Source organism: Rhincodon typus, chromosome 28, assembly GCF_021869965.1.
Source record: "Rhincodon typus isolate 14 chromosome 28, sRhiTyp1.1, whole genome shotgun sequence".
Taxonomy (NCBI): domain Eukaryota; kingdom Metazoa; phylum Chordata; class Chondrichthyes; order Orectolobiformes; family Rhincodontidae; genus Rhincodon; species Rhincodon typus.
Window position 1 is genome coordinate 31554323 of NC_063359.1, and position 25000 is coordinate 31579322.

The 25000-nt window shown below is 40.6% G+C and overlaps 2 protein-coding genes across 5 annotated transcripts in view; one reads left to right on the forward strand and one right to left on the reverse strand.

The window, feature by feature from the left end:
* The first annotated feature begins 6 nt into the window (after nt 1-6).
* dolk (dolichol kinase) lies at nt 7-6273 on the forward strand. 3 transcript variants are annotated; one of them, XM_048613843.1, is made up of 3 exons: nt 7-3042; nt 3126-3205; nt 5612-6273. In XM_048613843.1, exon 1 carries the CDS (start codon nt 172-174, stop codon nt 1741-1743), a length of 1572 nt encoding a protein of 523 aa, XP_048469800.1. In that variant the 5' UTR covers nt 7-171; the 3' UTR covers nt 1744-3042; nt 3126-3205; nt 5612-6273. The 3 variants fall into 3 exon arrangements, with proteins under 3 accessions (XP_048469800.1, XP_048469799.1, XP_048469801.1); XM_048613842.1 differs by having other exon boundaries at nt 7-3205; XM_048613844.1 differs by lacking the exon at nt 3126-3205.
* A 472-nt stretch (nt 6274-6745) lies between these two features.
* The window catches only part of phyhd1 (phytanoyl-CoA dioxygenase domain containing 1), a 31458-nt gene continuing 13203 nt past the window's right edge, over nt 6746-25000 (reverse strand). For both annotated transcript variants that reach the window (XM_020534277.2, XM_048613845.1), the window contains 9 exons: nt 22409-22484; nt 20727-20774; nt 19962-20017; nt 17800-17862; nt 11534-11555; nt 10378-10506; nt 9456-9572; nt 8196-8322; nt 6746-7072 (listed from right to left, as the gene is read on the reverse strand). In XM_020534277.2, coding sequence (XP_020389866.1) covers nt 7027-7072; nt 8196-8322; nt 9456-9572; nt 10378-10506; nt 11534-11555; nt 17800-17862; nt 19962-20017; nt 20727-20774; nt 22409-22484 — 684 coding nt within the window. In that variant the 3' untranslated portion in view covers nt 6746-7026. The remainder of the gene's footprint in view (nt 7073-8195; nt 8323-9455; nt 9573-10377; nt 10507-11533; nt 11556-17799; nt 17863-19961; nt 20018-20726; nt 20775-22408; nt 22485-25000) is intronic.

A 25000-nucleotide genomic window follows, 5' to 3' on the forward strand; every position in this document is an offset into this window, starting at 1 on the left:
CAGTCAGTTAGATCTACCCATTTGCAAAAGTTGGAAGAAAATTCAATGAAAGGGAACATTCAACAACATAATTTCTGCCAGATGAAATGGAACCCCAAACGCTTTTCAGGATTCTACAATAATTAAAACTTTCCTCAGTACGGTGTACACCATAAGAAAAGTCTTGCAGCAATGTTGAAAAATCCTGTCTTTGTGGAGTCATTCATTGTTTTCGTCATCGTGTTGTCTGTCCACGCTGTGATCTGGAACATCTTTACCTGGTGCACACTTGCCTTGGCGATTCAGGCTTATTATGTTCAGCATAAGTGGGACAGGTTACTAAAGTCCGGAAATGCTGTTTTTCAATATAGGTCGGCCTTTAGTAGTGGCCTGCTACCAGCCAGCGTGGTATTGCCTCTGCTAGGAATTGTGTTAAAGGAGCAGTGGGAAACTGTTGGAAATGTACAGTTCGAGCGGTTCTGCATCGTGTGTTCAGCTGCAGGAATGGCCATTGCTCTGTTCATCTCATTACTGGGTTTGGGCCTCACAAAGCCTCGGCCCACGAATACCAGCATTCTGTATGGTTTTGCAACCAGTGCCATAATATATGCCCTTAAGCATGCTCTTTCAGTGTCTGAGGTCATTGAAATCCTGGAGATATTATTAATTTTTGTCTATCTTTCTCTCATTGTCCTTTATATTATGCCACGGAGCTTCACCCCAGGAGAAGTTATGCTGTTTCTGTCAGGTTTGAGTATAGTCACCAACCAGCTCATCAAACGGTCTTTAACTTTCGGAGACGGTAGATGTGATCCACTCGCATCATTCCTCTTGGTGACTGTGGTTGGAATCGCCCTTCTGGGATTTGTTTTTACTCTCTTATACTGTTTTATGGACTCTAAAACCTGGGTTTCATCGCTGATTTTCCATGTGACCGCTGTGGCTTTTGGAATGGGAATCATGGTGCCCTGGTTCTACCGGCTGACCAGAAACCATCTTTTTTCTTGGCTTCTCAACTTCCTTACATCCACCAGAACCAGGATCTACCTACTGAGCTACTGGGTCACATTGGCATTTCTTGCTTCTATCATTGTCTTTCACCAGAACAGTATGCAATCATCTGGGTCTAAAGAGTACAAAGCTTCAACTACTATGCGGAAAAGCTTTCATTTCATCATAGTGGCAACCTATGTCCCGGGTCTCATCTATGATCGTCCACTACTCTATGCTGCTGCTGTGGTTTGCTTTGCTGCATTTGTGATGTTGGAATATATAAGGCATTTTAGGATTAAACCACTCGGAATGATGTTGAGACCAATGCTAGCCCTGTTCCTTGATGACCGTGATAGTGGTCCTTTGATCCTGACGCACATTTACCTGCTGCTAGGACTGACCCTGCCTGTATGGCTTTTCCCTGGTATGTTTGCTCCACAGAGTTCTTTTCCAGGAGAGGTAGCACTGGCTCCATACGCTGGGGTTCTGGCTGTGGGCATTGGCGACGCCTTGGCTTCTGCTATTGGAAGCACAATGGGAGAAGTTAGGTGGCCTGCAACAAGGAAAACCTTTGAAGGAACAGCAACCTCTGTCTTTGCCCAAATCATTGCTGTTGCTTTGATTCTGATTTTTGATAAAACAGTGAGTCTGAATGGCAGCTACACCTGGATTGTGGGGTCTCTTGGTATAGTCTCCCTACTAGAAGCTTACACTGATCAAATAGACAATCTTTTACTGCCCTTGTATCTTTTCCTTATGCTAATGGTTTGAATGAGAGAGTTGGATGTACACTGACATTGCAGCAAATTATCTGTTTTTGCTGGTACAAGGGCAGATACTACCCAAAAAAAAGGAAATCATTATATTTGGAGGTGATTCCAAACAAATTAATATCTAACTGATAAATTATTACTTTAAAGTAATGATAACTGTAATACAAAAGAATGTGTTCAGGCTTTTCCCATCAGTAAATTCATTCTCCGAAGTGAAATTAAGCCATACACTCCAGGAACGTCCCTTATTTGTTCTCTCGTCTAGATTGATTTAACCAGCTCATCCTGGCTAGGGAAATTAATTAAAATAAATCAGCCAGAGCATCCAGAATCTATAAAGAAGGAAGACCTTGAAACGTCAGATGTAGCCTTTTATTTATAGCAATGAGCAAAGAACTGTGCCTTAAACATCAGAATGGTAAAGGCCACAACTGCTGTCTTTCACATGTACCTCAACACAGGTCATCAGTAAGAGGGAAATCTTGTCAAATGGTATTTTCTCTGTTCAGCAAAAATGAAACAAATATTGTGCACCCCAACCATTGATGCAATCATGTCAATCCTGTATATTTCTGACATACATTTTTTCACACAGTTGGAAGTCACAATTCGCTTCAAAATAGTGCAACTACTGAATTCTGAGATAAACATCCACATTGCTGGAAACACTCAATGTCTGACCTGCAAAGTATAACAAAAAGAAAAAGTTAATATTTAAGGTCTAATCTTTTAAGTGTTCTGATTGAGAGTGAAAGCGGAAGGGTTAACCTTTGACCTTTGATAAAATTCTGTCTGGCTAACTGAGTCCTTCCAAAATGTTGTGTGTCTGTTCCAGATTTCCAACATCTCCAGTATTTCATTACCATTCCTGATCACTATCCAGAAAATCCTGATGATGAAAGGTCCTTGTGGATTTTCGGCCAGGATGACATAATCTCAATATAAAATGTTCTTTCATTGACCCAACCTGGCATTACCAAATGGAGAAGAGAGGAACAAATTATAAAACTGAAAACAAAAAATGCTGGAGATCGAGAAAAAACATCTTTATCTGTCCTCTCAACCAGCAAATCTTGTGATAATAGTGTGTTTAGGATTCGTTGCTGATAATTAGTGATTGAGATGTATAGATCACACCTCAACCATCTCAAACTTAATTATGTGACTTATGCCTGATGGACCTTAAGATTTTATTCAGTGTAAGATCATGGCTAACACCTATACAGTGTACATATCGGTAAATGGAGTGAACATTAGTTCTTAATGAAACCAGGTCAACTAGGAACAGTACAAAGAGGTATGTTTGTTACTAGAGTAACATGAAGCAATGCAGAACATTCACAAAATAATATCTAACCTCTTATACTTCATTAATTTAAGGAAATTGTGATCTGTCATTGGGGAAAGAAGCACTGAACGGAGTGAAGGATCTTTCTCAGTGTGAGCAGAGAGAAGGTTAGGTGGGTAAAGATTTGGCAATAGAGGTCATTCTGTCCACCTTACAGGTACTGATCCAGAAAATAACAGAGACCTGGAAGTCAGTTGCCAGTCATTCAGCAGTGATTAGTACATAATCTTACAGAAAAAATAGAAAGAGAATTAAGTCATAGAGTAATTCAACCTGCCCTGCCCTTCAATAAAATCACACCTGATCATCTGACTCGATGCCATTTTTCTGCATGCTCCCTGTCTATCTCAGCTTTAAGTAAATAATGAGGGAGCATTCATAACCTTTACCCTTTGAGTGAATACATTTCTCCCCATCACAGTCCCAAACAACCGCACCGTAACCTGAGATTGTGCCCATGTTCTTGATTTCTCAACCAGGAGAAACAACTTCATTGTCTACCCTGTCAGGTCCATGAATCTAAAAGCTCTGGTTTCGGTTTGGTGTAAATTTTTAACTTATTATGCCCTTATTAAACACCTTGGATACATTTCTTATGTCAAATGCACTATTTAAATATCAGTTTTTAATGCAAGTTGCAAAAAGAATGGAGAAAGACCAATGTGTCAGACACATGCACGACAAAAAAATGCTTACAACGATCTTTAGTTGCTCAGGGACAAAATCACAACTACATCACATTCTGCACTAACTTATTTTTAAACATTTGTGCTTGTCTTTTGCTGATATGTGATATGAGTGTCATATTCCAAATTTCACCATTTCAACTCGGTTGGTTGTTAGTTTATCCCATCTTTTCTAATTGGACAGTAGTTAACACCCACCAGAGAAATTCCATCTCCTGGATGAAAGAAATCACTAACTCATAATAATTGGCTGGTGAACTTTTTAATAAACTTTTTTTTTGGGGGGTGGGGTTGTGAGGAGTGAAATATTGTTGCTTATTGCAAAGCATTCGTTTCAATGACCAGGGCTGTCTGATCAACTATCTCTTTAAATGGTTACTATTCACCTTATTTTCAAATAATGCATAAATGGGGGAATCAGTGGTTTTACTCATAATGTCACTAGACTAATAATTTAGAGGCCCAGGCTAATATCTGGGGACATGGGTTCATCCCACTGTGGTCGATAACGGAATTTAAACTAATTAATAAATCCGATATCAAGATAGTTTCATGGTCACAATCACTGAGACTATCAATAATTTGTTGTAAAAACCCATCTGGTTCACAAGTGCCCCTCAGGGAAGAAAATCTGCCATTCTTACCTGCTCTAACCTAGATGTGATCCCAGACCCACAACAACGTGATTGACTGTTAACTGCCCTCTCAAATAAGCCACTCAGTTCAAGGGCAATTAGGGATGGGCAAGGCAAATGCTGAGCTTGCCAGCAAAACCCATATCCCATGAAAGAATAGAGAATATTAAAACAGTTATATTAGAAAATATTTTATCAGGTCATGGAATAAGCTAGGTATCTTGGTCCTAGTTACAACCTAGTGACATTAGTTGAGAAAGATGGGAGTGTTTGTATCAACATAGGGTTGGTTCAAACTTGGTTGCGATGTATTCCTGGTGAGGTAGGCTTGTAAATGAAGAATGACCACAGGTCCATACACTGGATAGTTGTCGAATCAGAGGAGCAGCGAATGAATATCTGCAGTGGAGATGGCAGGAAACGAATAATTTTATACTGAAGTTTTTCCCTATGGTTAGTCGCCCAAACTTGTATTTCATTCCAAGAAAAATAAGCACACATCATTGAATACAACAAAATGGATATTGTCTCTTCTTACTTAAGTTTGCTGGAGGACAGATAAATTCAAGCATTGTTGTACACTGAACACAAGTTAAATATTTCCCAAAAGATGGTTGCTTTTTCTTTGACTTAAATTGTGATCTGCACTGTTGACTTTAAGAAATTTACTAAAATTAAATTTCTTGATCGTAAATCTTTGATAAGATGCATGCATAACTGTTTATAATGGCAAAAGATTTACAAACAGAAGATTCTGTGAGGCTAGAAAACACTAATAAACCATGTAAAAATGAATCTATAGTTAAATTCCATGTGCTGCAATTACTTAATAAATGCTTTGTTAACTTCTGATACGTAAAAGAACCTTCACGTAACTTGCATGGTGCCTGACAGCTAAATTAGGATTTTTTTTACAATGTTGCACAGATAGTGGATCTGTTTTAACATGGCTGTTGTCTTCAGATACTAGTTGTAATGAATCGTGAGTAATTGTTTTTATAGCTTTTTCTCTCTTCTAGCCGATTTTAATATCACCTTTGCTTCCTTCTACACCATCTCCTACACTCTGTCTCTTGCTTGTACCCCCCATTCCATCTATTTCAGTGATGAGAAGAGATCCCTATGCTATGTATCTGCATTTTCACAATCAGTAACAATCAGCTATCAGAGGCTGATCACTGTTATTGTATTCCACAGAGGAATCAAGATTCTGAAATCATCTCTAAGGAACTATTGGAATGAAAAGGGGAGAAGTGGGAAAACAGGAAAGGAAACAGAAGTGCAGCAGGAAAAAATCAAAATCAGACTTACTCAATCTTCTGAAGGCAGTTAGAGATGGACAATAAATGCTTGTCTAGCCAGTGACTTCTACATCCTATGAGAAATTTTCAGAAATACCCATGCAGACAGACACCTAAACTTCCTAGTTTAAAGAATTTATAATTTTAGCCCCTTCATTCAGGTTTGAACTACTGTAGGGCACACATCAAATAAAGTGGTTAAGCAAAGCCTACTGAACTCTGATAGAGTCATACAGCATGCAAACAGACCCTTTCTCAGTGCTTCCATTTGCATGCTCATCCAATGAGCAATACCTCTGCAGATGCAATATATATTAACAGTACAGACTGCAGTGTAATTCATCCACCAGCCTTTTTTTTTCTCTCTCTCCCACCCCATCTTTAAGCATGGCCCAGTTCAAAAGTCTATTTCTGAACATGTTGCACTTCATCATATATTGATCACCAATCACCATCCTTATGCTGAACTGTATTGTAGTGAAGTACAGAAGGTTTGGAATGTATTCACTGGAAGTATAAAATGTCAAACAAGAATAAAATCAGAATCTATCGATCATTCATCCTGCATTAATGGTTTTCTTTCTTTCGTTCTTATTAGCTCTCTTTCATTACTATTTCCATACCTTGGGGATCAACTAAATACTACCAAAGTTGTAAACAAGTTACCCAAAACTTATTAATTCTAATGAATATTTGAGTATCTGAGCCAAGATCACCAGGCATCCAAGCAGGATGAAAAACTTTACTCAATTTCTCACAAGTTTACTCCAGCATACTGAAAGAATTAGCTCCAATGAGAAAAGTAGAATACTGTGGATGCTGAAAATCTGAAATAAAAACAGAAAGTGCTGGAAAAATTCATCAGGTCTAGCAGCATTTGTGGAAAATGTTTTGAGTCTGATATAACTCTTCTTCCGAACTGGTTCACTAAGACCTTTTATTAGAGGTTGCATATTACAAATTTCCATCTGAACAAATGTTTTTTTTTAATTCATTCAAATTCTTAAAAGAGAATAAAGCAAAGCATAGGATAGATGAATTGCAAATTTATTCCAGAATAGGTAAATGTGAGGTCAATACAAATCACAGTAAGAGTAGGAAGGGTGCAAAAAGACAGTTGCAGAGGGTTACAATTTACTTAAATCCATGAGCATGCCGCTGAAAAATAGTTCATCATAATGAGATTTATTTTGTAAATATATTGTCCTCACAATCTAACGTATTATTCATTTCAGCTAACAGCAGAATACATTACACCTGAACACATAATGTATTTCTGTATTGCACTGGCTCTGGTTAAAATGATGGCGGTTAAGAGTATAAAAATGGGAATGGTAGTTCTGGAGTTGGCTGCAACCTGGAATTAAGAAAAAGCATATTCAGCACATTCATCTCAACAACAATCAGCAAGTTTTATTCAATCATACACTGTTTCATATAAAGGAATCATACAATGTTACGGCGAATACAGGCTCGTTATACCTATGTGACCTCATTGATAATTGTCTCACTACCCCTTTCTTTCCCCACTATTGACCTGTAACTCCTTACCCCTCCAAGTATTTCAATTCTCTTTTCAAAGTTAATCTGCTTTCACTCCCATTTCAAGCAGGGCAATCCAGGTGACAACAACTTCAAAAAGTCTCCTCTTTTTGCCTCTACATCTTCAGCCAATCAGCAAAAATATCCAGTCCAGAATTGGAACACAATTTTAGCGAAGGGGAGACTTTTTGAAGTTGTTGTCATCTGGATTGCACTGCTTGAAATGGGAGTGAAAGCAGATTAACTTTGAAAAGATAATTGAAATACTTGGAGGGGTAAGGAATTACAGGTCAATAGTGGGGAAAGAAAGGGGTAGTGAGACAATTATCAATGAGGTAACATAGGTATAATGAGCCTGTGTTGGCTGTAACAAAGTGTTTTGTAAAGGATTTTTATAACATTTCCACCTCTGTTAAGCTAATGGTACACTTTCTTTTTATAAGAATAGCTTTCTGAACTTTTCTTTCAAGTACTGATGTGCAGAAACAGCTCCTGGGCTTTCCTTCCCATGGTGGCACAGATTGACTGAATGAATGAATGAATGGATTGAAATGAAATGGATGGATGAACTGAAATGAATAAAAGAAGTAAATTGTCCAGATTCTTCACCACTTGTTAGGATCATCAAAATGAAGTCCAGGAGGGAGAATGCATCCCTTTAATATTCACTAAAAGAATCTTCTAACTCAACCCAGGCAGGAGATGGCACATTTCACTGCAGCATACTCTCTTCCTATTGATCAAATACCATCTTGACGAATAGACCTTTGAGCAGATGGTAACAGACTGACTGTGGTGGAATTCACCGTTCAGACAAGACCACCATTGTTTAACAATGCAAGAAATATTCAGCAGGAGGGTTTTATTAAATGCAGGAAAATATCCAAGCTAAAATAATCAAATCAACATTGGAATCTTGTAAATGAAACTCCACTCACCAGTTCTCCTCACTCCATTGACTATCCTGGGATTCCATCAGGTGGAAGGTATAAACATGCCGTGATTTATTTGATGTGTTTCGAGCACTTTTGTGCACAACTTCTCCATGAATAAGGATAAGACCACCTGCATACAGCAAAACATCCAGCATCAGATAGTTTAGACAGTATTTTATTCATATTAACATTCAGGTTAAAAACATTTTACATACATGCCTTTATATATTTATATTGCAGCATGGTTACTATTAAATAAAAAACAGTCCCAGTAACACCGAGACCCATAAGGATTTTCTGCTGCTGGTGTGGTGGTATCGGACAGCAGACGCTCCAAATTTGTTCTTGCTGAGGCTTCAGCTGCCTGCACAGGCTAGAAATCCAGGCATCTATATTACAGGTAGTTATCTCATTCCCAACATCAGGGCAAGAAACCCTGCAATTTAAAGCCACAGATACTATTTGAAAACCTTCCTTCAGCTATAATTGAGAAATTCAAAGCACCAGCAATGCTCACACATTGCGAAAATACCAGGTAATTTTAGTTTGTAAACTACTGAACGTCAAGTAAAGGGGCACAATTCAACACTCCCATCAGGCCGATTGGAAGGTTCAGCCACTGTTGGAGTCAGTAACTCGGTGTTATTAATAATGCACTTGCTTTACTTGCAAACACCAGCTCAGAAGTGCTCACCAGGCCTGCTTCGAGATCTACACTGAAAATGCATTCCACCAACTCTCAGGTGGTGTCCTGGAGTCAGGTGTCAATTCATCTTTGCTTCCTTCCAGGTTGGTCAAGCCTTGCTGCTTCCCCTCTCATCCCTATGTATGCACAACCACTGTGCAAGAAATCAGGGATGCCAGAACATTTCCTACCATAGGATGGAGCATTGCTTTACAACTGAGCTAAAGTCAATTTCATGTCATTGCACAGAATTTCTAACCAGTATTTTGAAGATTATCTGCTATAATTTCTTCTGTTTTCCTGTGAAAATCAACACAGAGTTCCATCGCTCATTGACTAAATAATATCAAGATTTAGAGAAGCAAATCTATTGAAGTAATTTATCCCCACAGTTATGCAGATGATCACAAGTATTTTTGGCATCAGAGGCACTCAAATGCATTGCTTGTAATGTTCCCTGATATTACATGGTAGAGTTTGCATCAGTAACTCTGTCCTGCTCCCCACCTAATAGGGAGTTACTATACAATACGAAGCATTACAATCAATCTTCATTACAATCTCAAATTTGCATCTACCTTTTTTAACAGGAACAGGGATAAATTGATCATCTCGATAATCAGGTTGCTTTCCAACAAATTTGAGCAAAGGATATTCTCCTTTAGGGGCACGTAACATCCTCCGGGTAATACCAGCTGTCAAGTCAGAAAGAAACAAAGTATTGTATATTGGGTATGAAGCATACTGTGATATTTCAAACAGTAATTTTTTTGTGTATGTGAATTTTACTGTTACACCTTTTTTTTTATCTACTTTCTATATCCCAGCTGAGGAAGGCTTGTGTCGAGAAAAACACAAAGAATGACTTGAGGTTCCTATCTTCCCTTTCTCATCACTCTGCCCATAGAATGACTTCTGTCCAGGACAAAGCAGCATGCTTGATCGGCACCCCATACATCACCTTAAATATTCACTCCCTCCACTGCTAATGCACAGCAGCAGCAGTGTGTATCATCTACCAAATGCACTGCAGCAAAACAACAAGATTCCTTCAACAGCATCTTCCAATCCCATATACTCCACCACCAGGAAGGGCAAGAATAACAGATGCATGGGACCACGACCTATAAGTTCCCCTTCAAGTCACACACCATCCCAGATTGGAAATATATCTCTATCCTTTCACTGGTTGCTCAGTCAAAACCTTGGAACTCTCTTTGTAACAGTACTGTGGGTATACCACACCACATGGTTTGCAGCAGTTCAAGAAGATAGCTCACTACCACCTTCTCAAAATGCAACCAGAGATAGGTAATAAATGCTGGCCCAGCCAGTGATGCCCAAATCCCTTGAACAAATTCAAAACGAAAATTTTACCAGCAGCACGGATGAGATTGCATTTCATAACTAACAGATAATGTCAAGGTACAAAGGTGGTTTAAAATAGCATCCAGGTATCGCTAAAGTATATGAGAGATGTCAAGTCACTGAGATTCCTACCTGTGTGGGAACCAGGAATGAACCAAAGACAGCTATTCTCCTCAGTTGCATCCTCCAGTGCAATCCAAAACCCTATAACACGTCCGAGAGGTTCTGTATATAGAAATGAAGCATCCTGATGAGGGGCCACTGGGGACAGTGAGAACAAAATTGATCAGAGAGAAATAGGGGATGAATTTATTGTCATCAAAAACAGATCATCAATTTACAGCCAAAAGAAACTCTGAGAAACTAAGAGCAGGAGTAGACCATTCAACCTTCGAGCCTGCTCCAACATTTAATATGATTACAGCTGATCTTCTATCCAAACTCCATATTGCCACTTTCTCTCCACACTCCTTGATATGTTTACCATCTAAAAATTGATCAATCTCTTTCTTAAATGTACCCAGCAACCTGAATTCGATAGCCTTCTGTGGTAGTGAATTCCACAGGTTGACCGCCCCTGATTGCAGAAATGTTTCCTCATCTCAGCCCTAAACAATCCTAAATAATTTCTCCATATCCCGAACCTGTGACCCTTGGTCCCAGACACCCCAACCAGGGCAAGCATTCTCTCTGCATCTAGTCTGTCTAGCCCTCTTAGTTTTGTATATATTTCAATCAGATCCCTTCTCACTGTTCTGAACTCTAGTGAGTACTGGCCCAATCAAACCAATTTGTCCTCATATGACAATCCTGCCATTCTCAGTATTAGCTTAGTGAATCCCTGCTGTATTCCCTCTATGACAAGTATATCCTGTCTCAGGTAGGGAAACCAAAATTGCACAAAGCACTCCAGGTGCATTCTCTATATAACTGTATTGGGACATTCCTACTTCTGAATTCAAACATTGTTGAGGTGAATTCAGTCGATCAAGAGAGGACACCATACCGTTTCCTCTTTGAGTTCTGGCAAGATTATCTCACTACATCAGCAATGGTACCTCACATCCCTCTCACTGTTTAAAACAAAAGTGACAGAGGAAGAAAAATAACCAATCTAGTAATGTGATGATTGTTGAAGAAAGGAAATTATAATCTTAAAAAATCAGTCACAGTTATTGCATTGGGAATATTATTCTCTTCTTGGTTATCCAGTTGGATTGACAGAGCAAACACAAGGACAACTGAGCGGCAGGTGTGTGATGTTACAGGGAAGATGGTTTTGCCATACCTTCACCACCAATTTGTGGTTGCTGAAGAAGGGGAAAAAAAAACAGAGAAACATATTGTTAGCATTTGTACAAGCTTACACTACAGTAGAGTGCTCTAGTAGTACAGGACACTTAAGGTGGGATTCAACTGATTAACTTTAGCCACCTGACATAATCTGTAGACTTCCATGAAAGACACACTGTCATCTCATGCACTGCATCATCAAGTAGATCAAGACATTAATGTACACCCATGAGATAATGTTTCAGAACATTACAAAAAGATAATAGGTGACCTCAGAATTAAAAACTAGAAACTTTTAGCGCAGAATTTCCCCAGATCCGGAACGACCTGGGCTCAGGCGAGGAATTCAGAAGAATCATGGGAGAAGTTGGGTGAGGCCTTTCTCGATGTCTGGAGTAACAGTTTTCTAACTGAGCTCTGCACATAGGGTCCAAATTCTTGCTCATGAGTGATGAGAGGCCTATTAATGGGGATTATTGATCATTATCACCATTATTATCTAATCTCACCTCATTAACATGCAGATTCCTATTCTGCCATGCATTGGATAGAAGCTAGATACTGAGAGTTCCTGACATGAAAGTTGAAGCGGGTGGCTGGTGACTCCAGCTCACCAATGCTCCTCTAGACCTCCATCTTGGACAACTGGTTTGAACGCCACAGGACATGGTGCATGGGCATTGGCCACCCAGACACTCATCCACACATACAGACATCTGACATATGCCAGCCTCTTTGCACTATCGTGGGACATTCTGGTCCACTCACAGTACACTCCTGCACTTTGGAGTACACTGACACCTCTCATTGCAATGCAACTGGAAGGACAGTTTGTGTGCAGGGACAGGCACCCATCTCATAGACTGGACAAGGCTCACAGTACTCTGTCTTGCCTAGCTAGTCAGAGCAGAGACAAAGCCAGCTGGGTTGTCAGCTGTCACTAATGTGGACATGTTACTATATGGCACAGTGATATGTGAATCTCAGACCTACAGCACATGCCTAGTGCCTATGCAGCACATACACTACATGTGCTTCAGTCAAATGGCCATGTCTCAAAGTATAAGGAGTCCAGTCTTCAGTCGAGTCAAGGGGGTTGCTGACAGTCTGTGGCCCCGGTATCATCAGTAATGGGCCATTACAGTTCAGTAGCTTGTGCACAGTCAGTTATCCATTTGGGATGGTCAGGATCAGGGGTCCGTATCACTGCAGTCCAGGGAGTGGACTGTCAGTGGACAGTCAGTCCTTGGCATCAGTGGAACGAGCACGCATGGAATGGTGGTGCGAGACAGAAGAGAGCTCTCTAGGGGTTGGGAGATGGAGGGAATCAATGCTGGGGATTGTAGGCAGCAGAGGAGACGCAGGGGATTGTTGGATGCCGAGGACACAATGACAGTGATGGTAAGAAAAATGATATAGAAAGGGAGTGAGCAGTAGTCCATGAGAGGACATTGGTGGCTATGGGAGTGGGGTGGACACTACCACCATGGCCTCAAGGAGGGGACTGTGCAGCTTGATGGTGGACATCCCAAATTGGGGTCATGGATCCGGGGGTAATATTGGAGTCTTGATTTGTTATAGTGGGGGTGGGGGGAACATGTGGCACTTCGGTCAAGTTGGACTGGCCAGGGATTGCTGGTAGAAAGGGACTTGGGGCTTGGGGGAAGGGAGAGGGTGACATCCAGGCCAAGCCAGCTACTCACAGTGTCCAGTGTGACCTCTCACTGCCTCCAAGGTCTCCTGGTTCCTAAAAGTGACCAGCGAATGGAAAATAACTGGAACCACATCTGAAATGTCAGCCAAAAATGTGTGCTCTACATCTGTGCACACACAGGTCTTTCAGGTCAATTGCTGCAGTGTGAACATTCACAATCATATCATAGGTATGGGCAATAAATCTTAGCCAACTAATGATGCCCAGGTACCACGAATGAATAATAAAAAAGACATGCATGTGGGGTGCAAATGCTGGTCACAAGCAATGCCAATTATGTCACCTTTCATTGCAGTTTGCAGGTAGGCATCTCTATGAAGCACAATTAAAAGGAGGCACTTGCTGGCCACAGTGCACACAGCTATTTCAAGACCACCTAGGTTACAAAGGGAAACCTGAACTATAAGTTTAATACTCCTTTATATGCAATGATGCCTTAAGTAGGGTGATGCAGGGCTGGCAGGAGAAGGATTCAGCTTGCATTCAGCCCAACACAATGCTATCCATTGTCACGTAACCAGTATAGTACTTGTTGAAATAATGTCCATGTCAAAGAGCCACGAAGATTCGAGATCAGAAGTCACATGATACCAGGTTATAGTCCAACAGTTTATTTGAAATCACAAACTTTTAGAGCACTGTTCCTTCATCACATGAAGTGAAGAGAAGCACAGGAATTTATAGGCAGAGACATCAAAAGATTGTACAAATAGTGTCAGTGGAGTGCCGAACAGGCGAAATAACAAGTATCTGCAGGTGATCAAAAGTGTCAGACAGTGTGAGTAAAGTGTCAACAGCTGAATAGCAAATGAAGGAATGACCAATGATCTGATTAATTGAGGCAGAGAGATAATTACAAAAAGTTAAAAATAAGATGGTGCTGAAGACAAACCAATGGCTGGAATAACATGATAGGTATAAGAGTTGCATGCCGAGGGTCTAACCAAGGTAACAAGTAACCCAGAACTGCACAAAACTAATTAAGGTAGAGAGATCATAACAAGTTTTCGAGGTGATGATGTCAAAACAGGTCAGTAACAAAGATTTTACAAATACAAAACAGTATGGTGGGGTTACATGTAGTGCGACATGAACCCAAGATCACGGTTGAGGCCGTCTTTGTGGGTACGAAACTTGGCAACCAGTCTCTGCTCGGCGATTCTGGGTTGTTGTGAATCTTGAAGGCCACCTTGGAGGACGCTTTCCCGAAGATCGGAGGCTGAATGTCTTAAGTGTCTTGACTGCTTAAGTGTTCCTCGACTGAGAAGGAACATTCCTGTTTGGCGATTGTTGCACGGTGTTCATTCATCCATTGTTGATGACAGCAAACATCCATCTTACAGCTCCACTTCTTGCCTTCAAACAACTGCCAAACCTTAAACAGACCATCATTTACAGCAAAGTACCCAGCCTTCAGGACAACATTGACCACAACACCAGACAACCCTGCCAGAGCAATCTCTGCAAGACACGCCAGATTATCAACATGGACACTACCATCACATACGGGAACATACGCCCACCACGTACATGGCAGATACTCATGGGTCTCGGCCAACGTTGTCTGCATCATACACTGCAGGCAAGGATGCCCTGAGGCACGGTATATTGGCAAGACCATGCAGACGCGATGGCAACAGATGAATGGATACCGCAGAACAATCGCCAGACAGGAATGTTCCGTCCCAGACTGCAAAGACTTCGGCGGTCAAGGACATTCAGCTTCCAATTTTTAGGTAAGTGTCCTCCAAGGCAGCCTTCACGATACACAGGGGAATTGATGTTCTGGTCGAGAATACTTTCAAACAATGTTTTGGTATCAACTGGAGTATTGCGTCCAATTTTGGGCACACTTCAGGAAGCATCAGGAGGCATTGGAGTGAGTGCAGAAAATATTCATGAGAAGAATTCCAGGGATAAGAAATTTCATTTACATGGATATATTAGAGAAGCTGGGCAGTTTTCTTGGTACAAAGATTAAGACCTGATCAGAGGTATTCAAAATCCTGAGCAGTCTGGACAGAACAAATAGGAGAAACTGTTTCCATTTGAACCAGAGGTCATTGGGGAAAAACCTTTTCACACAATGAATGACTAGGATCTGGAAATTGACTGCCTGAATGTATGGTGGAGGCAGGTTCAATCGTGGCTCTCAAAATAGAACTGGACAATTTTCACAAGAGGGGGAAAAATGGAGAGTTATGGAGAAATGTCAGGTGAGTAGAACTTGGTGAGTTGCTCTTGTGGGCAGCCAACACAGACACAATGAACTAAGTGACCTCTTTCTGTGCTGCCACCATCCTATGATTCCATGAACACCTGAAGAAGGAGCGAGGCTCAAAAAGCCTTTGTTTTCAAATAAACCTGTTGGACTATAACCTGGTGTTGTGTGATTTCCGACGATGAACACAAGTCACAGGGAGAACAGAGTCTGTTCTGGTTTGTATGACTCAGTCATTTACTGATAGAGTCACTTATTGATAAGCTACTAGCAGAGCCATCAAGGAAAATTTCAAGTCCATTGTCTACTCCTAGGTGGCCTGTAGCTCACAGCTCCAAACTATAAAACACTCACAAAACCAAACAAACATTTTTTTCTTTTTAACTACATTTAAGCAAGGCATGCAAATATTGCATACTTTCTCACTTAAGAGTTGCTCTAAAAGCAAAACGTACAACAGAAACAATTGATTGAAAGATGTATTTCTAGCAAAGGTTTTGCATCAGGGCCTCTCCTATCTTTCATAAAAACATAAGAAATTGAAGCAGAGGTAAACCATTTGGCTCCAAGTGTCTGCTCTGCCATTCAAGAAGATCACGGTTTTTATGTCTGTAGCCTACCCCATAACCCTTGTAGAACAAATATTTCTTTAACTCAGCCTTGAGTACTGTCAATAGTCTAATCTCCACTGCTCTCCAGTGTTGAAAATTCAAAACATTAGTGACCGTCATAGCGAAGAAATTCCTTCTCATGTATGTCTGAAATGGGACAGCCCTTATTGTGAAACCCCTAGTTCCAGATTCTCCCACAAGGAGAAACATCCTCTCACCATCTACCTTGTCAAACTCCTCTGAATCTTGTACTTTTTAGTAAGATCGCCCCTCATTCTTCTAAGCTCTTAATCTTGCATTGTTTTTTATGTGACACTTTATCAAAACCTTTACCTGGAATGAGTGGAAAGGCTAGACAAGCTAGGCCTGTATCATCTGGAGTGTAGAAGAGTCAAAGATGACTTGATTGAAAAATGTAAGACCCTGAGAGGAGTTGACCAAGTGGATGTTAAAAGGATTTTAAAGGATTCTTGTGGAAAATCTAGAATTAGAGATCATCATTTAAAAACAAGGGGTCGCCCATCTAAAACAGAGATGAGGTAACATTTATTTCTCTCTCAGGATTGGAAGTGTTTGGAATTCCCTTTCTCAAAAGGCAACGGATGCAGAATCTTTAAATATTTTTAGAGCAGAGGTAGATAGATTCTTAGAGATATGCAACATGGAAACAGACCCTTTGGTCCAATTCATCCATGCCGACCAGATATCCTATATAAATCTAGTCCCATTTGGCAGCTTTTGGCCCATATCCGTCTAAACACTTCCTACTCATATACCCATCCAGATGCCTTTTAAATGTTGTAATTGTACATAGCATTCCACAAGGACTTGGTGGAAGCCTGGCTCTAGTACCAATTATAACATTTCAGCTGCAAGAATTACAAGAGTCAAAGCTGTGGCTTATTGTCTCCATGTCTCAAATTTCCTATTGTGCTGAAGCATCAGGGCAACTGAAGCCATTTGCAACTCTCCTATGGCCACCACGTGCAGAGATCAGCTCACCGTGACTGAGAATCAAATTTCAGACCTCTTGTATTGACTTGTGTATTAGACCCATAGTAATCAAATAAGCCACTGATGAGAGAATGAGGGAGCACTAAAATGCCAATCTACTTATGTTTTTGCTTCTGTCTAGCAGCCGATACAATAGTTAAGCACTGGACAGTCGGTCTTCATGTGCACAGTCAGCAACTGCTGCTGTTCCTGCTGTATTAAGTTCAAAATGGGATTATATTGATTTTTTTTGTCTCAGGATGAGACGTTTGCTGAGATATTTGTGTCATTGATAGCCACAGGTGCAGTGCTGGAAGACCGGAGGTTGGCTAATGTGGTGCCACTATTTATGAAAGGTGGTAAGGAAAAGCCAGGGAACAATAGATCAGAAATGTAGAATTGAGGTTAAAATCAGATCGGCCATGACCTCATTAAATTATGGATCAGGCTCAAAGGGCTGAGTGGCCTATTCTTGTTCCTTGTTCCTATGCTTGAATGTCATCTTTTGAAATCCAAGCACATGATATATGTTGATTCTCCTTCATCGACCCTGCTCAATTTGCCCTCGAACAACTCCAATAAAACTTGTAAACAAAATTTCCCTTTCATAAACCATGTTGACTCTGCTTGATTTATTGTGGTTTTCAAAAAGTCTAAAATTTCAGCTTCCAACTGTACCATTTCACCAATAGTTGGTGCAGGGAAATAACGTCCTCACATACCTTGAAGATATACATGCTTTGCACAATGACCGGCTCCTTTAGATCCAACTTCTGGGCTATCTCCTGTCACACAGAGACACAGATTCATTTCAATGGATGCACATGTTCTAGTCCTTCTTTAATTCTGTCAGATCCAAATGATTCCCTGAGCAATGAGGGCAGCCAAGCTACCTGTTCTCAAATGTATGTTAAATCTACATTCAAATAAACTGGGGAGGTCTTGGCCTGGTGGTATTATTGCTTCACTATTCATCCAAAGACCCAGGTTATGTTCTGGGGATCCAGGCTCAAATGCTGCCATGACAGATGGTGGAATAAAACCCATCTGGTTCATGACCCCTTTACGGGAAATCTGCCATTCCTTTCTGGTCTGGTCTTCACACAATAACCTTCACAGATGATGCACAGTGATGTGACTGACTCAGAACTGACCTCTCAGCAATAAATGCTGGCATAGCCAGTGATCCTGCATCCTGTGAGTGAGTCACAAAAGGGAGTTCACAGGTGAGAACAACAGGGAGTCTTTGTTAGTTTGTCCTTTCTCCCCTATGGAGGAGCAAGTGAGGTTAAAAGGAATACAACTGAGGCACAAAGAAGACTTTCAAGACTTGAGACTGATCTCCAGGAGCAGAAAACTGATTAAAGGCTTGGAAAATCTTAAATTCCTTCTTGCACAGACAGACAAATAGTAAATGGCATAGAAAAAGTAAATCTGGATAATTAAGTTAAATTGGCAATAGGCCAAAGGGTTCATGTTCAAACTGGCAAAGTCAGGAATCTTTGATGTAATGACCAATTCACAGGTTGAAGCACAAGTATGTACAGGAGGCAAAAACTGTTGCATTATTTAAATGTAATGGATGAATCACAAAAACCAGCATCCAAGTTTAGCAGGTAATAGGGAGGGTGAGTGGAATGCTGGTCTTTATTTCAAAGGGAATAGAGTATAAAAATACTGAAGTCTTGTTAAAGCTTTACAAGGAACTACTAAAGCTTCAGCTGGAATACTGTAGGCAATTTTAGGCCCATTATCTAAGGAAAGATATACTGGCATTGGAGGCAGCCCAGTGAAGATCCACTCAGCTAATACAGGGTATAGAGGGGCTGTCTTATGAGAAGAGGTTGAGTTGATTGCACCTGTACCCACTGGGATACAGAGGAACAAAGGCAATCTACATTCAAGATTCTTAGGGGACTCAAAAAGGTAGGAGCAGAAAGTTTGTTTCCACTTCTGGGAGAGTTTAGGACTAGAGCGCATAATTGCAGAATACGGGGTTGCACACTTAAAACACAGTCAAGGACACAAACTGTATGTTGGCCTTCATAACAAGAGGATTCGAGTACAGGATCAAGGATGTCTTTCTGCGATTATACAAGGCATGGTGAGGCCACACCTGGAATATCGTGTGTAATTTTGGTCTCCTTATCTGAGGAAGGATGTTCTTGCTCTTGAGGGAGTGCTGCAAAGGTTAACCAAGTTGATTCATGGGATGACAGAACCTATGAGAGAGATTAAGTTAGTTAAGATTGTATTCACTGGAGTTTAGAAGAATGAGAGGGGATCTCAGAGAAAACAAAAAGTTCCAACAGGACTAGACATGTTAGATACAGGAAGAATGATCCTGATGGCAGGGTTGTCTTAGTTAAAGGGATCATAGTTTAAGGATAAGGGGTAAACCTTTTAGGAATGAGATGAGGAGAAATTTCTTCACCCAGTGAGTGGTGAGCCTATGGAATTCACTACCACAGAACATGATTGTGGCCAAAACATTAGGCGTTTTCAAGAAGGCAGTAGATATAGCTCTTGTGGCTAGAAGGATCATTGGATATGGGGGGAAGATGGGATTAGGGTTTTGAGCTCAATGATCAGCCATGATCTTATTGAATGGCGGAACAGGTTCGAGGGTCAAATGGCCTTCTTGGGTTCCTAGGTTTCTAAACCTGAAACAGAACAATTCATTGGGTTGGGGATGGGAAAATGTTCCTAAAATTGGATTCAACAAACATTGTGTTTATTTCTACCTGGTTTCTAGCTCACAAAAAATAACAGAAAGCATTTAGGTGACTTGACAATAGTCTATATCAAGCTTCACTGATACACAAGTTCTGCTTGCCAGCCACTGTAAGACACTACATTGATGGTAGACTCAAGAAAGACCCACCTGCACTTTCAGTGAATGGGTGAGATTTTTGAATACAGGCTCCAAGGCATGAAGAGCTGTGGAGAAGAATCACATTATTGGTGAGTGTCTGGGTGAGCCCTCTTGCTTAAGGTGAAACATGGGAATTAGGGATCATTAGCATTCAATTTAGAATATAGTCTAAACTCTATTGTGCCATCAATTAGATTTCATTAGAGGACAAAGACCCAGCTGACATAAGGTTTTATATGAAGCCAATTTGTAAAAATTTCCTAGAAAGCAGAGAATCTTGCCAGAATTATAAAACTGTAAAGGAGTCTGCTACTTGGGAAAATATTTAAATGCTTCCTAACTGATCTTTCTAACTGGTTTGAAAGACATACGTTCAAAATAAAGAACGTGTGTTCCTACAATAACAAAACTACTCAATGCATTTGATTTCAAGTTTGCTGCAGTATGGTTACTTAAATTGGTCTCAGTTTGCCTGGGTTAAAAAGTGGCAAAACAATCAACCATTCCCTAACAATTGCTGAAAGATAAATAGAAAGCCCAGTGAGCAAGTTAAAAACCAGCCTGACTGAGCAGACAGGAAAGCTTTGCAATTCACTGAGCACCTCAATCTGGTTTATGAGTGTTTTGCTGGATCTTTGCAATCTAATAACTTCACTAAATCTTTCAGTGAATGCTGCTATTCCCCTCAGCAGGATGTTCTTGCACACTTCACTCAAAATGAAAAGAAAGGAATTATTCTCTACATTACCCAAAAATATAAAGCAGTGACCTTACCATGGCCAATTTTATTCAAAGACTTCTCCTTTGGTACAAGAAAGTCACCTAAATGAAGAGAAAAATGAAAATTAGTAGATTTGTGACCACTGGCTGAGTAAGAACATCTTTCTATGGAAGGATTTTTGACTTGCCAGTTTCTCAGTTGGTAAAGACTCTTCCTGCTGGGACATGCACAAGATCCCAAGTTTGGGCGATACCTGTGCTGTTAGCCTAGGCTAACAAATAACTTCATTCCACATATTAAGGAGGCAGAGAATGAAAAAAAATGTGCTAAGTCTCCATTTAAAGTGATCACTCCTATTTGACATTATACTGTGAACAGATGAATCAAAAGATGACAAATAGCCATATTAAATCCTTGCCATTATACCCCAGGGCATTATTTACTGTCAAAGCAGAGGCATGAAAAATCACTTTGTACATACGGTACAGGAGGACAGCAGTGTTGTTCGAATGATATTCTGAAAGGAATCAGTGTAAAAAGTTTCCTTTCTTTCCCTGAAGCCAGAGACATAAAGAACAGATGTGTATGCTGGCACATTGGAGGTCCGATGCAATATACACCAGAGTACACTGACAAGAGTTGACAGTTACAGTTTACTGTATTCCTAACCACAGCCCTGACATCTCAGAGTGTTACCAAGTAGAGGCCATGGAGAGTGGGAAAGAGCCATAGCTCCCAGTCCTCATTGCTATCGAGGCACTGGTTACAGAATGGCAGGTTAAGGTAAGGTGGAAATCTGCCAACTAGTCATCTGCAGAAATAAAAATGGGAAAAAAACCACATCTTTTCACATAGTTTCACCCTATAATACTGAGATACATTATAAATTATTAGAGGCATGAACTTGCATTTAGATAGCACCTTTCAAATTCTTCGATGTTCTGAACCACTAAACAGACAGTGTAGTCTCAGTTGTGAGCAAACCATAGAATCATAGAATGTTATAGCACAGGAGGTCATTCAACCCCTTATCTAGTTGGTCCCATTCTCCAAATATTTGCCCATAGCCATGTAATTTATTTTTCTCCCTTTCAAATACTTAACTAACTTTTTTCTGACTGTTATTGTTGAATCTTCTTCTAGCATCCTTTCAGGCAGAGCAATCCAGATGATAGTAGTTTGCGTGTGTAAGTGATAAGCTTCCTCATGCTGCATCCAGGACTTTTGCTATGCAGCTTAAGATTGTGTCCTCAGCACCAATCCTTTGACCAATGGAAAGGATCTCTCTTTATTTACCCTAATAAAGCCATTCATGACTTGAACAGCTCTCTCTCCTCTTAACGTTGTGGCAGGTGCTTTTCACATGACACAACAGAGAAAAATAATCATATCATCTAGTTTAGTGGTGGTGGTGATGAATGGATAAATATTGACCAGAACACAGAGAGCTCTCCCCTGCAGATAATCTTGATGTCCACAGATAAAAGAATCTCAGGATTTAAACATTGTTGCACTTGGTTAATGTCTTACTCTTAGCTGATAGCACTTAAAGATGGATGAACCAGCCACACGTTTCACGACTATTTCCAGGATGTTACTGATGGCCAATACACCTGGGAATATTATAGTAGTCACTGCAGTTTATTATTATGTGATTTGTTTCAATGTGAAAACCAAATACATGCAATTTTTCTCTTATGAATTAACGTGAAATACAAGTGGCATTAGGCTTTACCTTTGCTATCAAACACTCCTTCTTCAAAAAAGAATCGAACTTTGTCCCCACTAGTCAAAAAGTAATCTTTGCTTCCCTAAAATAAAATGTGGCAACAATTAACACTTAGTGCTCAACAAAGCAGAAATTCTTATGAATGATCCACTATCCAACCTCCAACACATTTGCTCACCCGCATTTTTTGAGGCCAACCAGGAAGCATGAGACAAAGAAAAACCTCTTATGGCCATTTAAAGTCAGGGGAGTCAGAATACGTGTGTAATGATTTGTAACAAGGTCAGCTAAATGGGCCTCATTGAATATGGGTTCCCTAATTGGAGCTGTTAATCTGGTCTAAGCAGGAAGCCCTGGCTGACAGATAAGAACAGGAGTGTTAGACATCCTGTTCACTCTGAAAGCTGGCTCTGAGGGAGCTGCATCAGTGTCAAGGACTCTCCATGCGTAAATAAAGGATGACATGGCGGGATACCGGCCTCTGTAGAGTTATTTCCATGGCGACTAGAGAAAAGCACGCTCCTGAAGAAATTCGCTTGCAACAGTTGTCTCTGAGTTATGGTAAGTATTTCTGGCATTGTGCTATTATTTGGGAAGCTTGACAAATTCGATTCTGCTGTCAAAAGACTGGGCTCAGTATGTGGAAATAATGCAATATTTTTTCTGGGCAAATGACATTGGGGCAAATGAAAAGCAATGAGTAATTCTCCTTACAGCTTGTGGACTTGCATTTTTTTTTTGAATATTAGGATCCTAACTTTCCCTGAGGCACCAGATACTAAAACCTTTCAAGAGTTGTTAGATTTAGTGAAGGAATATTATGAACCTAAGCTTCCTCTATTTGTGAGATGCTATAGGATTTACTTGGCGATTCGAGAACTAGGAAAATCCGTATTGGGATTTTTGACTCGGTTAAGATGATTGGCAGAGACATGTGACTTTGATTTAACCCTTAATGAGATGCTGAGAGACCATTTGGTATATGGGATTAATGATGTAACCATGCAAAAGCGCCTACTAGCTGAAGCTCAACTGGACTTCAAACAGGCACGACAACTGGCTTTATCACTGGAAAATATGGCAAGTGGAGCACATGAGTTGCAGGTTATGCCGATGGAAGTGGACACCTTCACCAGGCCAACTGAGCTTGGGGATCACTACTTGAGTGAAGGCAATTGCACAGCCTCACTCAGGACATGAACAGACAGAGGGACTCTAGGTCAGCCCGCAGCAAAACCTCAAAACAAAGCCAAGCCTCAGCCAAACAGTTAACATTTTCTTCACGATCCGGGCCAGAAAGCCATTGTAGTTGCTGCCAGTATGCAGACTTGAGGCAGCAAAAGCATCCCACTAGACCTAAACTGAATAAGAGAATTCATAGGCTGGTATCCAGGAGACTGCACATCCTGGAAAGTTCACCTACATCTGGTTTGGAACAGTTAAATTGCTTAGCAACATCCAAATCATAGCCATCAAAATAAATATCTGGTTAAAGGGTCACCTGGTTCTAATGGAGGTCCATTCTGATGCAGCTGTTTCAGTGGTCACAAAACCAGTCTTTAACAAAATTCGCTCTGGACTCCAACCCTTAAGTTTGCGCAAGACCTCGGCTAGACTGAGATCCTATACTGGGGAGCCTTTACAGATTAAGGTTACAACTTCAGTTCCGGTCTCTTATGAGAAGCAACTAGTTCAGTTACCACTGATTGTAGTAAAATGCTCGGGCCCAAGCTTGATGGGGCAAAATTGGTTGAGAAAGATTCACCTAGATTACATTAACATTTTTCAGTTAGAAAATGGCTGCCTGAGTGAAGTCCTATTTTAATACCTGGACGTTTTCAGGAAGGTCTAGAAAATATCAAAGCAGCCAAGGCCACCTTGCGTGTTGATTCTGCAAGGCCCACCCAGTGCCATTTGCCTTACGAACAAAAATTGATGCAAACATCAGGAGGCTGGAAAGTGAAGGAATCATCAAACCAATCCTCTTTGCTGTCCTTCACAAAGCTGGACATGAGCCATGAATACTTGCAATTGTAATTAGATAACGATTCCCAGAAATATGCTACAATTAATATCCTTAAGGGGTTGTACCAATATACGAGACTGCCATGTGCAGTATCGTCAGCCTGTGCAATTTTTCAGCAGATGATTGAGAACATTTTACAAGGTCTGTCCAGGTCACCAGTTATCCAGTTAGAGTCATTGAATCATAGAGTCCTACAGCACAGAGACAGGCTCTTCAGCCCAAATTGGTCCATGCCAACCAAAATGTCTATCCACGCCCACCCCATTTCCCTGCACTTGGCCCAGATCCGTCTAAACCTTTCCTATCCATGTATTCGTCCAAATGCCTTTTAAATGTTGTTAATGTTAATGACAGGCTAATAACAGAGAAGACCAATAAGGAGCACTTCGAGAACTTGGACATAGTCCTTAAACGTTTCTCCCAGTCAAGCGTACACCTTAGAAGGGAAAAATGTATCTTCCAGGCACCCCAAGTGTTACACTCGTTGGAAGATAACGTGAGGGCAATCAAAGGTGCCCCATCTCCTACGTCTGTACCGGAGCTTAGGTCTTTCCTTGGGTTAGCGAATTATT